General features: G+C 42.6%; 1 protein-coding gene across 2 annotated transcripts in view; it reads right to left on the bottom strand.

Annotated features, from left to right (window-relative positions):
• DACH2 (dachshund family transcription factor 2) overlaps positions 1-15,002 on the bottom strand; it is a 433,444-nt gene that overhangs the window by 190,346 nt on the left and 228,096 nt on the right. Inside the window, exon 3 of one of the 2 annotated variants that reach the window (XM_054996424.1) lies at positions 12,483-12,554. The exons of the other annotated variant lie outside the window; for it this stretch is intronic. Coding sequence (XP_054852399.1) covers positions 12,483-12,554 — 72 coding nt within the window. The remainder of the gene's footprint in view (positions 1-12,482; positions 12,555-15,002) is intronic. 2 annotated transcript variants of the gene reach the window in all.

Genomic DNA, 15,002 nt, shown 5'->3' with positions numbered 1-15,002 from the left:
AAGTTTTTATAATTAAAATTCAAAATGAAAAACTAATCAAGAGGAGTCAAAACTTTAGCACTAATTTTTGAATCTACTGAAACATACTTAACAGCAGCTTCTATGACTCTCTGGTCCTGACCCAGTATGAGAAACTATGTGTTCTCTACCCATTACTTTGTTTTTATCCCACCCTTCTGCCAAACGGTTCCAAACAGTGTACTTGGATCTTTCTCCCTCATTTTATACTTACAACAACTTTGCAAAGCAGATAAGATTGAGAGAAAGTGACTGACCGAAAGTCACTCTGTACGTTTGGAAGCTGAGCAGGGATCTTAACCCAAGCCTCTTGCCACTCTAACTATTAGACTGCACCAATATACATCGATGCACCACAGATGTCTACATGCACCACATCATAAGGAAGCACAGGACTAGAGTCTTCACAGACACTCAATGAGGCACAGAAGGGCTACTGTAGAAAAGAGCAAGAGTCCAGTAGCACCTATAAGATTGACAAAATTTGTGGCAGGGTATGAGCTTTTGTGAGTCACAGCTCACTTCTTCAGATTCTTAAGTATCTGAAGAAGTGAGTTTTGACTCACAATATAGTATAAAGTCCAGTAGCACCTTTAAGGCTAACCAACTTTATTGAGGCATAAGCTTTCGAGAACACAGAGAGCTGTGGTTCTCGAAAGCTTATGCCTCAATAAAGTTGGTTAGTCTTAAAGGCGCTACTGGGCTTTTTATTATTTTGCAGCTACAGACTAACACGGCTAATTCCTCTGGATTCTTAACTCACACAAGCTCGTAACTGCTAAAACTCAGAAATTGAGTTAGTCTTACAGAGGCTACTGGACTCTTGCTCTTTTCTACTGCCACAGACAGACAAACACGGCTACCCATCTTGATCTATCATCATAGAAGTGCTTCTGCCATGGTCATAATTTTATGAGCCAACAAATTAAACTGCTGCCACTAGCGTTATTTGTTGCCCTAAAAGGGGCATAACAATAGTTTAAAATTATATCCCACCTTTCTGCCCTCACAAAGGCCACGAAGGCAGCTAACAAATTAAGATAAAAACATACACAATCAAATTACATTTCAAAGCCATTAAAACCAACCAAAAAAAGATCATTTGACAACTCACACCAGAGTCAAAATACATACAAAACATTAAAAACAAGAGTTAAAAACATCGGGCAGGAAGGAGGGATCAAAACAAAAAAAAGACTTCATCTGCTGGAGGACGATGACAACAAAAGGGGGCAGATGAGTAGGGGTGTGTGATCCTGGATTCGTGATTCAGCGAAATAGCCAGATTTATGCCTATTTGCCATAACCCATCTACGCCATATCATATTGGACAAACCCAAGTTGTGTCTAGGGAGCCGAACTCTGCTGGGCCAAATTATGCAGTCACAGGCAGCAGCGGCAGAGATGGAAGGGCAGCAAATGAGAGGGCAGTGGTGCAAAATGAAGGCAAGCACTGCACCATAACAGGAGAGCTGTGCAAGACGGGCAGGGGACAGGAGGCAGCAGGCAGAGCGGATTCCCACCCCTCCAACCCCATCCAGTCTCCAAAAGAGAACTCCAAGCTGATGCTGGCTACCTTTTAAAACCTCACAGCTCTGGCCAGCCTCACACACACACAGCCACTTCAGTTTGGGATTCTCTACTTTTACATTGGGGTTCTCTAATTTTATATTGGGGTTCTCTGGTTTGATGTTGGTCCTCTTGTTTAACTTTGGTTCTTTTGGGCTTTGTTGGTTCAGTTTTCAGGGGAGTGGGACTTGCATTTGGGACTGGCTTTTGGCCAGGGTTGCCTTTGCTTAAGGTTTCCCTTTGCCTGGAAAGTCCTGGAATGTTTCCCCTAAAGGAAACAACGGAGAATGGCTGGAGGCAGCTTGTTCAGGGGCCCATAGATATTGGATCCTGGGGTCCAATCATCATGAAACTTGGGGAGGGGTGTCTTTAGTAGGCAGGAGGTAGATTCCTTTCAAACTTGGTGGAATTTGCTTGAAAAATAACTCCCCCCCCCATAATAGTTTTCCCTATAGAGAATAATGGCCAGATAAATTTGGGATTCTCTAACCGGATTAGAGAATCTGACCCAGATTCTCTAATCCAGATTTTGTTTGTTTGTTTGTTATCCCTGACATCCAGATCTGGATCTTCCAGATTTTTTTTTGGGGGGGGTGCACACTCCTACAGGTGTGTCTCCCTGGGGAGAGTGTTGCAGAGTTCCAGGGCTTCCCCTTTGTTTTCTTGTCTGCCTGAAACTGCCACAGAGTGGTAAACTTGCTACAGGAATTATCCAAAGGAGAATTCCTTATTATTCTCCTCAGTTTTGGAGTTCTTGCTTCTAAAGCAGAGCTGATACATGGATTTTGCTTCCCCCCCCCCCCTGAATTCTGTACAGGGCACAGGGTCATGCTCAATTGGTTGTGGTGTTCGGCTCCTTCAAGCCTCTGGTCTCCACATTACTAATTTGCTCGACTGCAATGAGAGAACAAAAAAGGCAAAATGGGTGTGTAATCTCATGCCTGCCTGCCCGCTTGCCTGCCTGCCTGAAAGTAACTTTTTCTATAGCATGTTAACAATGGGCTTACACACGTTGGTTAAGTTTGGAGGGGGCAGATTCAAATGAACTGAAGGAACTGAACACTGCAACAAATTGAGCACAATCTAATTTCAGAGTTATTTTAAGAATTGCTCCAAGTTAAATAAGAATTCAGGGGGGAGGAGAACATAGGGCAGAGCAATCCCACACAATCCCACTCAAGAAGACACAGGCCTTCTTGAGCGTCTTGTGTGCAGACACAGGCAATGGCAACACACCTCTGAAAGTCTCTTGCATTGAAAACCCTATGGGGCCACCAGCATATGGCTGCGACTTGACAGAACACACACACACTAATTGTCAAGCACCGGACAGACCATAATACATGGCTGCTGGGCCCATTCGGCTTGGTGGATCACAGTTTATGTGGTTTCCCAGGTTATGTCAAGTAGTCATGCAAATTGAATTATCTGAGGAAATAGCCAGATGTGATGTTTCCAGGTGAACACTTATGAATACTTGTTAAGTACCATGTCCATCAAGTTAGGGTAGAAAGACCAGCAGAGATTTTCTTCAGCATTTCTGCTTTTGGCTTTCAATCACCACCTTAACTTTCTAATTTTAAGAGCCCAACACATCTACCTGTACTCCATCCATGTACCTGGGGGACAGACTGGGAAGGTCCGGAATTCAAAAGAAAAGGATAGCAGGAAGCAGTGAGAGGCATCAGCTAAGAAGGGATGCAACCAAGCTTACAATCCTACACTGAAGAGTCCAAGCAGGTGGACATGGAACTTTCCAAGTACCTGTACAGGTGCGCGTTCAAACTGTCAAGTCTGGTTGGGCAGTAGGATGCAAAAGGACAGGTAGATTTCCAGTAGAAATTTATTGCACTGGGCCAGGAAAATAGATTGAATTCCTATTGCATTTCCCCCCATTTCCAGTGCTGATCTCAATTTGTTAGATGTTACAGTTTCAAAGAAGCCATTCCAACAGATAATTTTCTTTCTGGAAGTTTTACAGAGAAAATTAGAAATCACTGGGTGCCTTCTGCAGGAGATCCATGGTTTAAATAAATGGAACAGAGGGGGAGATTCCCACATATAACCTTTGTTAACATCTAATGGGGTAGGATAATGCCACATGCCACTTATTTCCACTACTGGCATCGAGGTGATACAATATGCAAAGGGCCTCTTAAATTACATTTCGGCCCTCTGATGATGCCCAAGTTCCTAACAGACTCAACTTAATATGATAATTTCCGGCATGGTCAGTGGTCTTGGAATGGGGAGAAGGAAAGCGGCAAAGAAATCCAAGACAAACAATTCTAATTCAGAGACCTCCACAATGAGAAACAATGAAGGCCTTAAATCAGGACAGCTCCAGGTTTTTGCAGGCACTGTCCACTCTCTGTGAGGATCCCCTGTCACATTCTATCTAATGCACAACAACCAAAGCTGTGCTCCCTCCAGCCACCAAACAGGTTTGGTACATTGTGGGGCCGAGCAAGTCTACTGCCTTGTAGCTTCCTCCTCACCAGCTCGTCTCCCCTTTCTGGAAGTCCTTTAACTAGGAGTATGGGATGGGTGGCAGGGATGGATTGGTGGCTGGAGAGGGCTGGGCACAAAACATCATTGCTGTCCATCTGAGAGCTACCAACTTCTATCCAACCACACGTTCCAAAAAAGAGCACTTTCAGTTTTCTCAAGAGGAAGCAATGATTTCTGTCAGTTCTCACCTCCCACTGCTGATGCCCACTTTGCTCCTGGGGCTGATACCTCCCACCGCGGAACAAAATTTGGGGGTGGGGGCTGCAGCAGCAGTGGGAAATCATTGGAAATTACCACACTCTCCAGAGGGTGGCCTTACCAATGCACAGGAGGGCATGAACACATCAGCGAAACCCTACACAGAAAAAGAAGACTCCAGTGTCTGCATGACCCCATCTAGATTGATTTCTGCAGTGTTCTATTAATGCACATTTAGTGACCTCTTAACAGGGATGGAAAATTCACAAATGAACCAAGGGGATTAAAAACTGCCACAAACTGCACATGCGCCAATTCCGGGATTACTTTTGGAAATTCTCCTAGTTAGTAATAGTAGTAATAATAAAATTTATTGCATAGAGCCAAAGGCTGTTACAGTCTTGAATTAAATTAAATTCTCCAAGTTAAACCTCTATTCAGGAGGAGCAGAATTCAGGACAGAGGGACATTGCAGGGGCAGGGGGTGAAATTAAGGAAAAATTCTTTCATCTCTAGTTGCTTAGAGTCAGGACTTTGGTGCCCTTTGCACTGTGTAATAGACCAGACAAGCAGAATAACTTCATGCAAAAGAAAAAAAATATTTGCTTAATTAGCATAATGTGTTTTGCTTATTCTTGGCACAGGATTGGAGCTCTCTTGATACAAAAGTTTCACTTTCTTCTCACCTGTTGCTTGTAACAAAGTACAGCCTGTATACAGCCTTGCTTATAACTTATTCCCTCTTGTTTGATATCCAGCTGTTCAGTGTAAGTTAGAATACCAGGCCATAAATGGAAATCCGCACAGGGGGATATTGCAGGGAGAAGATTTCCTAGTGCATCTTCAAATGTGGGGTTTTAGCTGCCACTCTTATTATTATTAAGATACTGCTGACTTTTATTGTCAACATGACCATAGGACAAGCCCAATTATTGCCGGCACCAGAAGCAGCTTGTGGTTTTATATTACATTGAGGTAAATTACACTGGAATTAGAGTGGATTACTTTTATCAAATAGGGAATAAGCTGTTAATTAACTCCCCGCTGTAGCAATCTCTTTCGGAGCTTGCAACTGTTATTAGCTCTAGATTAAACTGTTGAATTAATTTCCCACTTACTTACTATTTCAAGAGTTTTTTTTTAATTTACCTGGCAGCAACTTTAATGGGAAATTGTATTAGCGAGCATAAATTGTTTTTTCCCCCCTTTCGTTTTGGTGGGGAGAGTAAACAGTTTGCGATAATGTTTATGAAGTCGTTTTGTTTGCGCAAAAAAAAAATATAATTGCAGTTTTAATTAGTGCATGGTTGTCGGAGTATTAGGTCTGAGATTACATTATGGCTTTCGGAGAAAAACAAACACTCAGGTAATCCTCACATTTAGAATGGTTTGCAAACAAAAAAACCCCACGTTGATGTTGCTAGCAAAGAAAAGCTTGTGACGGCACAGGCGATACTGGAAAAGGAAAAATGAAAGATAGCTTCTCTCGCTCTCCTTCTCTCTCGGTCTCGAAGTGGATTGTGCTTAGGGTATACAGCCAAAGTTCTGGCGATTGATTTGAAACCAGTATGTGAAATTCTGGCATTGTTTGCCTGAGGGCAGGTCAGCTACTATACGGAGGGGGATCCAGCACCTTTCCGGGGGTGGGGAGGGCTGGGAGGAAGTTTAGAGGATCTCCTAGAGCTCAGCTGAGTGGCCCGCAGTGCTCAAGCAATTCCAGTACCTCCACCACTATCACAGGTAGTCAGGAATCAAGATTTGATCTGCGTCGCTCCTAAAGCTGCTGGCCCAAGCCAAATTGGACCTTTTTTAATGCATGGCTGGAAAATACCCCACGGATGGCAGAGATAAAGAAATTAATAACCTGACTATAACTGCAAGAACAGATTGGATATCACAGGGGTTTAGCGTTAGATGGGTAACCTTTGGTCGCGTTTTGAAACGCTTCTCAGAGGAATAAAATCATTGCCCATGACCTCTTTTACTGTCTTCTAAAATTGAATTTTCAAATATTTTGGATTCAAGGAGGTTACACTTGCCCTTTAGAGGTTTTGCCAATGTGTCGCTTGGTTACTAATTGTCCTATGAAGTTTTTGTCATTCCTAATTGTTTAAAATGTGGAATGTCAAATTAAACACTATTTGAGCCGGCTAATGGGTGCAGATCGTGGCTAAACTAAAACAAGTTACTGAATTTCAGAGAAAAACTTTTCCTGTAGCATCACTGTCACTGACAGCCAGTGTGGTATAGTGGTTAGACTGTCAGATTAGGATCTCGGGTTCAAATCAAATCCCCGTTTTGCCATGGAAGCCTCTTGGGTGACATTAGGCCAGTCATACCCATTCAGCCTAACCTTCCTGACAAGGTTGTTGTGAGGATAAAATGGAGGAGAGGAGACTGCTATCAGCCGCTTTAGGTCCCAAATGGGGGGAAAGGCAAGGTGTAAAGGAAGTTTTTAAAAGGCGTGAATAAAAGAAATAATTTATTTCGCGTATTTTGATCATTTGCAGGTAATGTCAGTGAACAGGCATTCACTGCCATCACCCTTTCTGGCTCTCAACTGATTTCAATTATCTTCTTCATCTGAAGAAGGAAGTTTTGACTCTCAAAAGTTTATAACCTGAAAATCTTGTTGGACTCTTAAGGTGCCACTGGACTCAAATCCTGCTGTCATCATGAAGACAAATCTAACTGGCTGCATATTGTCAAGTCATCCTGGCTACTGCATCCTACTTACTACATGATACCCCATTGGCTGGTATCTCCCATGTAAATGATCCAGAAAGCATTCCTTCTCCCTTAATTTGCTCAGTTTCCCCTCAATGGCATAGTTGAATCTCACTGACTATATAGCATTGTGACAGCATCCCTTTCCATTACGTAATCCCTAACTGTCTGGGTTTGCCCAGGTGACTTGGGGCCCAAGTAGATGTGACATAACCCACAGGTCCCATTTTAAAGGGATTTAAAAATGCCAGACCTCAGCATGGTGGGCTGAGGCGCTCTTGTCCCCCCTCCCCTAAGGGAATGTGTGCAGCCATTTTGGCAACTAAAAAGCCACTGGGGGAGTGAGAGAAGAGTGCCTCAGCCCACCATGCTGCAGACCCAAACAGGATCAGGCCCTTGCGGCATGTTTAAATCCCTTAAAAATGGTGGCAGCATCTAGTTTGGCCCTGCATCCAGGAAGAAGGAAAAAAGTCATGGTTGGGTAGTAGGGATTAGCACAACCATTACAATAGATAGGGCACCTAATGTCAGTGAACATGTGTGGCCCGACAGGGGCCAAGAGGAAGGACAGGAGCAAGGTAGCAGGGGGAGGCGGTTCCCAAGGAAACGGCAAGCCAAGGTGGTGCAAGAGTCAGAGAAGATGGAGGAACATTCAGTGGACAGGGTTTGGCCAGGAGTGCCCATGGCTAGGTGAGGCTGGTTGGCTATGTCCATGGCTACTTTAATGGGAGGAGTGCCACTGTAATTACAGTGCATAGGGTGCCAAAGTGGCATTGGAGGTGGGTCCATTTGTTAGGACAGGCGGTGGATGGAGTCTGAGGAGCCAAGAGCTGGGGTGGTGGTGTGAACTCCCAATTTCCTTTCCTAACTTGGACAAGTATGGCGCCCTAACCTGTGTGCAGTCTGCTACAACCTCGTGGGGTGTAGGTTCCTCAGTTGGGCCTTTTGATGCCACCCTCAACCACAAGACTGAAAAACAAAGTACATATTCTAATAATTAAAGACTGGAGGGGATATTTCTAGTCCCCCTCCTCCGGTCAAAAAGCACTACTTTTCATCTGAAAATGTAAAAGGGAGAATATCTACTGCAGTCCTAATGAGTTTTTCTTCACACAGCCAGGTTAATATCAGCAGAGACAGAGAAGACTGTGTGACTACTGTTGAGAGCAAGGCATGCTGGGAACTAGAAATCCTGATTCGGGTACGTAGATGTAGCAGTCCTCTGAGAAAATCTTTAGTGTTCAATGAGTCATATGAGTAGGCATGACCTATTATTTGCACATATCAGACCTTTTAAGAAAGTTTAGAGAGGATTTCTTGAACAGTCGCAAGACGCTGGTAAGATATACAACTGAGCATATCTCATTTCTAGTCAGGTTAAATATGTTACCTACAGAGCTGCAAGATTGGACATGATTTTGTAGAAGCTTATGTTGCAGATCGGACACATAGTCACATGCAGTGAAACTCTGGTTCCGTTTGAGATTACAAATACAAATGTTATATACCTTGTATTTCATATCTTCTCTGGTGGCAGACCTGATTGACTGAACGGAGAGAACAAAACCCAAACTGAACTGGAGATAGCACTGAAAATTTTAATTACTTGATCTGGAATACAAATATCTCTGGCTTGTAATGCTCAGCTGCACGTCAGAGTAAGTGCCATTTCCCTGAAAAGTTCTTCACCTCAGAACCAAACTTCTGTGTATCAGCATATTAGCAACGAGCTCTGAGACTTCTAGTGGCCCAAAGCTGGAGTGCTCAGCGTACTTACTAGTGTAGCCTGGAAACTACATGTCCCAGTGATCCTTAAGCCTGTGAAACTACTGAGCACGCTCCCAAGAGCTTCCCTGGGAACAGTGTTTGAGATGTGTTGCTGGGAGTGAGTGATGTGTAGTGGTTAGAGTGTTGGACTAGAAGCCAAGAGACGAAGGTTTGAGTCTCCACTCTGCCATAGAGGCTTGCTGGAAGACCTTGGACCAGTACCTCTCAGCCTAGCCTACCTCACAGGGTTGTTAGAAGAGAATGATGTACACTGCTTTGGATCTCTAATGGAGAGAAATATAGGGTACAAATGAAGTAAATTTAAAAGGCTCAGAAAAAAAAAGCTTGAGGGGGGCGGTAATTTATATTTGTTGAGACTGTTCTGAACTGAGATAAGTAAAATTAACCATCTCTAAACTAAACTCAGAGTAGGTACGATAACTCTTCTGTACAAAAGCTCTACTAAGAAACTCTCCAGTTCTAGGCACTTACCCAGAGGTTAAAAACAGTAAAGGATCCTCCACATTCCCTTCAACTCTGGAGAAAAGAGAACCTAAGCCCATTATCTTACAATTTGGGACTGCAAACCAATATACGTATTTTGGTTCTGCGGTTATTTGTTATGCCATGTTTTGTTCAAATATAATACAGAAACTACCACAACCAGTTACGATAATGAAGCCAGTATAAAAAATTAGAAAATCTCTTAATAAAAGCTTGATTGTGTTCCCTTCTCTTCATTAGTACAGTAGCTGTTTCCATAAATTATCTGAGAGGGAAGAATCAAGCTACCAACTGCCCCATAACTGGTGAGGGTTGTCGAGATAGAAGACGTTTACAGTGCAATTTATTAAAATGCAAGCAAAAACATTCCAACAGAGTTGTTTCAATTAATTTTAGTCTCTGTTTTATAAAGATTTAACTATTCATGCAAAGAAAAAAAATCTGAATTAAAGTGTTGAGGGGAGAAAAATGGAAAGTGCTGACTCCCAACATAGCTTTACAACCCCTTTTTAAAAATTACAAAAGTAATTTTAAAAATAATAGGCTCAAAATAGTTTTAAAAATTTAAAAACTAATAGTTTTCCCCCCAAATTACATTTTTATTACATGGTTTCAATTAGCAATTTCTCCCCTTTCAACAAAGATACAAATTGCTTCCCACTCCCCACCCCCACCACAGCAAATCTCTGGAGGAAATTATGAGATGATAGAAATACTAAAAAGACATCAACCAAATGCCAGACTGAACCTCAATTGAACGCATACATCTCCATTGTTTCCCAGAATAATTTGCTTGTATGAACACAATGCGCATCTTTAACAATTCCTGCAAAGTGCACTCAAAACATGTTTCTTGCCTATGATTAAACATTTTGTTCGACTAGAATCCATTAGCTATCAGAGTTAATATAGGGAACTTTTAAGAATTTACAAATAATACATGTTTTCAATCTAAGCATGGCCTTGGCTTCCTTTGAAGTCATTAAAGAAGAAGTTGTGGTATTACTTAAGTCATTATGCCATGCCATGTGGAAAATGTTAGGTTGCAGGTGCATCGATGACTTCGTCCAGATGCTATGCAGCTACATCTGGAGTATAAACACTAGAGTCATTCCTAGTTTCTTTGTAGTGTAAATCTCATGGGTCAGAAGGAAAGGTTGAATTCATGAGCAATAGGAGCACGTGGATCACCAAAGTTGGACCCAAAGTTTCGTGATATTGAAGCGGGCTTTCAAAACAAGTCACTCTGGGGATCTGATGGCTTGGAACTCAGTCATGAACTCACCATTCATTTCACAATATACATGTTCCAAAAGCTCCGCTCCAAAGTTCTTTGACTGTACCAATGCTACAACACTCACACACAACGTTTGTGCATCTGTGACACACATGCATGTGATGTTCCAATGAATGGGAAGGACCTTGGCATGAGCTCTGAAGGCTCCTTGTGGGCAGGGAGGGTCTATATCAGGCTCATGATATTACTATATCAAAAGATAATAGCTTGGATCCTACTGGCAATTTCCTTGAATGGAAGGATTTCCATCGACAGAAGCATGACTCCCTGCCCCTCCCTCTCCACTTCTGCTACGACCCAAAATGCCTCCCAAAATGCTGCTCCTGTGGGATGGAGGATTGCCCACTCCAGGAAGAGCTTGTGGGGACAATCAGTGGTCTGCCACAGGAGGGAGGAACAGGCAAAATCTGCCTCCTCTGTACGAGTGGATTCTTCCCATCATCAGCTTCTAGCAGCCATGCCTTTCAGCAACTAGGCTACAATTCACACCTCCGCTACCAAAGCACAAGCATAAGAAGCTGTCTTATACCAAGTAGTCAGGCCTTTGGTCAATACAGCCCAGAAATCAAACAATACTCTTTTCCAGCCTAATACCTACACGATCCTTTAAGCGGAGACAGTAGGGACCAAACCTGGGGCCTTGCATGCACAAACCATGAGCTCTGCCACTGAACTCTGGACTCTGTGCTTTTTGCCTACAGGCTATCAAGTTTTATAGTTGCAGGCAGGCTTGGGGGCCTTCTTCAGCCTGCCCCAGGAGTGTCACAAATCTCTACTGCCCATGCCACGGGCTTCTCACCTGTGACCTAGCTACCTATAAAGCTACGCAGGCCCACCCTTGACTTTTATAAAATTAAGGTTTAACATGTTAAAATGACACTTCTTCCAAATTCGCTTTGCATGCCTCATTCCTTGAGACTATGTCCCCCCCCCCTCACATTTTTACAACAAAAAAACACCTCTTACAACTTGTTAATCTTTTTGCTGTGCTGGCTCTCATCTGTGTGTTGACTCATCCTGTACAGTACAGCTCCATGTTGCCCTGCTTAAACTAGCAAAAACTAGCATGTACCATAGCCCCCCCACACACAAAAGACCCCATTACTTATTTAAAAAGCAAACAATATTCACCTTCTGATTCAACACACACATTTTGGTTACTATGTTGTGATTTAATATTGTAACATTTGGGGGGATTTTGATGATTATGTGATTATATCTTTTTGTTTTTACATCTCCTCTCTTTTTTCCTTTTTTCCCCCTTTTCATAAAGAAAAATTTAATATACCTATATCATTTTTAAGTGCGAGTCCAAGGAAGTGAACTGATAATATGCATTTCATCTATAAAGATATACAAGTGTCTTTCTAGATTAAATTATAAAGGTCTGTCTAGACTGGAACTATACTGCCAGCAATGAGCCCGTTCGTGGGGAGGGCGGGGATCAATCAAACAAACAAATAAATAAATAAAGCTCAAAATCAGGATGTGATGGAGCTAACCATACTCCCATTGTTCGCCTCTGGCCTTGCCAACTAAATGTATACTGCTTCTAAATGTGGAGGCTCCACTTTCAGCTCTCGTGGCTAACAGCTACCATTAAACCTATGCTCCATTTGTTGTCTAAACCTTTTATTTTTTAAAACCGTCAACAGTTCTTGGGATAGTAATAAGCGCATGATGCATTATATGAAGAATTTCTTCCTTTTATGTATTTTCAGCCTAATGTCAAATTACTTTCACTAAAGCTTTAACTCAAGTGGGTGGAAGTTCAAACAATACAAATGTAAGCATCAGAAATTTTATGCATCAATATAAAACACAGGTCAGGCAAAACTTAAGTTTTAGAGAAAAAATGTAATTAATACAAGATATAAATAGGAGTAAACACCTTGTATTTGAAGAGTCTTGAGCTCTGCAAACTTTTTGTGGGTTTCATCAGGGAAAAACAAAGTTCTTATATCTGGAAAGAAAAACACTGTTAAAAGCATTCATATAGTACGGAACGGGAATGCTATCTTTAATCTAGTGTTATGTATACATTCAGATAGAGCGAGAAGGAGGGAATGTTCAGATTTTCGAATTTCCATAGGGGAACCTTCATTAATTTATATATAGGTTTGGAGCCTGCAGAACCCCAAGGCTCATGGTAAGGACATTTCACTTCTGTGTCTCAAAACCAAAATGACATATTCAGGAATATTACATGGCACAGCCCCGCCTCGAGCGGCACCGTTTTTGGACATTATCAAAAGACTGCGGAATGTCAGGATCACGTATCCTTTGGCATTCTGCCTCTTTTAATGGTCACAGAGACCTTGCAGTTAGAACAGATGTACTCATTATGCCATTTTGGAGTTAAACAATTAATGTTTTCGTTTTATACATCTGAGTGTATTTTCCCCTGCATCAGCCATTCCTTACGGCTACCGATCTCTACTTCTTTACCTCCACAGATCTATTTCCCTCTTTCCCAGTTCTGAGTTTTATTTTAAAAAACAAAACAAAACAAATTTAATTATATTTCCAAATGCAACGACATAAACAAATTCTGGCCTGTAAAGAAAATTGTATAGAATATGGAGATACGCAAGAAACATCTGATACTCTGCTATGAGTCAACATAAGGGGGAACCTTCACTACTCCCCTGCTATGGCAATGTGGCCTTCTAGAGCCATCCAGTAACAACTCAAAGACAAAATTATCTACCCTAGAACTCACTGGAAATAGAACCTGAGGAAGATGTCTTTCTGAGAGCGAGGTTGTGTTACCAGACTCTGAACCCGGGACCGGCAACTCACACCTAGGGCCAAGCTACAAGTGACGAACGACACTTGAACGGCAAGTGTATTTCTCCCTGTTCACTTGCTCTCCACTCAATCCACTTGCCGTTCAAGTGTCATTCGTCACTTGTAGCTTGGCCCCTAGACAGTGAAGAATTTGAATCAACACATCTTCCATTCAAGGTTGCTCACTTCCCTAAAAGGCTCTGTGGAGAAGGGAAGACAATATGCCTTTAAGGAGTGACTCGGCACAGAGCTCCACTTCTTTCATTTCCATGTAGCCTCACTGGAGGGTTAAGGCCATCCAGACCTACTTAGGCTTAGGCTAAATGATACATCTGACCAATTCCTGGTTGTGAGGTGATGTCTTAAGTGGGTAACTGCTATACACACTGATCAATGCAAATGTTAATGACCACTGCATGGTGTCCCTTCTCACCCTCTCCCAAGGCTTCGAAGGCTTCTTATCCCACATGTCATGGCTAGATTATCGAAGGAAGAAGTTAAAAGGCAGTCTTTTAGTAAAAGAACAATAGTTAACAGACTGCTAGTCAGTCTCTATTCTCTTGGCCAGTTTTCGAATCGGAACTGTAGGGCGAAAGATACCAAAAGCCTCCTTCCCTGTGAGCATAATATAACCATTCAGAATGTCACAGGCTAAAAATGTCATATAAAATCATCACAGAATTCTTGAATGCTACCAATTCAACATGTCAAAAGCATGTGGCAACACTTCTAAAAAACCAAATACGCCATGTAAAAATGGAAATCTCTTTGTGATCGCTCTATAATTTAAACTAACCCATATAAGGACTCAGTGGGGCTTTAGACTTTGCCAGAGCAACTTCCACTGTCTTTAGGAGCTGCCTCAGGACCTCACCATGACTGCCTTTTTCAACTGGTTTCATATTGTCTGAGATCTGCTCCACACGCTGTTACAAGTTAACAGGCCTGAATGCAGGCTGATTCCCCTCAAATCTTACCCAACACCCCTTGAGCTCTCAGCACAGCCAAAACAAGTGATGTCATCCGCCACCCCCATCACCGGGGCAGCTCGGCAGGATGAGAGCGACAGAGAAAGGCCAACTGAGGCAGCAGCAGCACCTCCATATTTCACCCAGCCGGCCTTGCTGAGGGGTAAAACGGTAGAGCGAGGCCAACCTAGACTGTGGCGCCGTCTCTGTATTTCATGCAGCAGGCCTCTCTGAGGAGAGGGAAGCCAGAATGAGGCCAGCCGGCCAGACCAGCTGTCCGGTATTTTAATTTCATTTTCCCTGGGTAGTCCATAAGAATACTGGACTGTCCAGGGTGAATACTGGACACCTGGCAACCCTACCTACGAGTCTACCTGCACAGTAAAAACTAGAGTGGGAATCAAGATCAAGCTCAATGAAGATTTTTTAAAAATCAGTTCCAACTGTAAATGTATCCATAATCCCATACCCTTGAACGACACTACTTAAATTCAGTTCATTTTGCTCTGAAAAACCTCAGGCTAGCCAACGCCTGCCTCTCATACGAGTCAGGTACACTGTAAAATTTCAATGATGCCTTTAAATCTGAATGGTTTCAAGCTGTTGTAAACTCCTGCGGCAATCAAAAATAATCTGTCATGGGACCGAAGGGT

Source organism: Eublepharis macularius, chromosome 13 (genome assembly GCF_028583425.1).
Source record: "Eublepharis macularius isolate TG4126 chromosome 13, MPM_Emac_v1.0, whole genome shotgun sequence".
NCBI lineage: Eukaryota > Metazoa > Chordata > Lepidosauria > Squamata > Eublepharidae > Eublepharis > Eublepharis macularius.
Note: the sequence above shows the minus strand (reverse complement) of the source record. Positions and strands in the feature narration are given on the sequence as shown.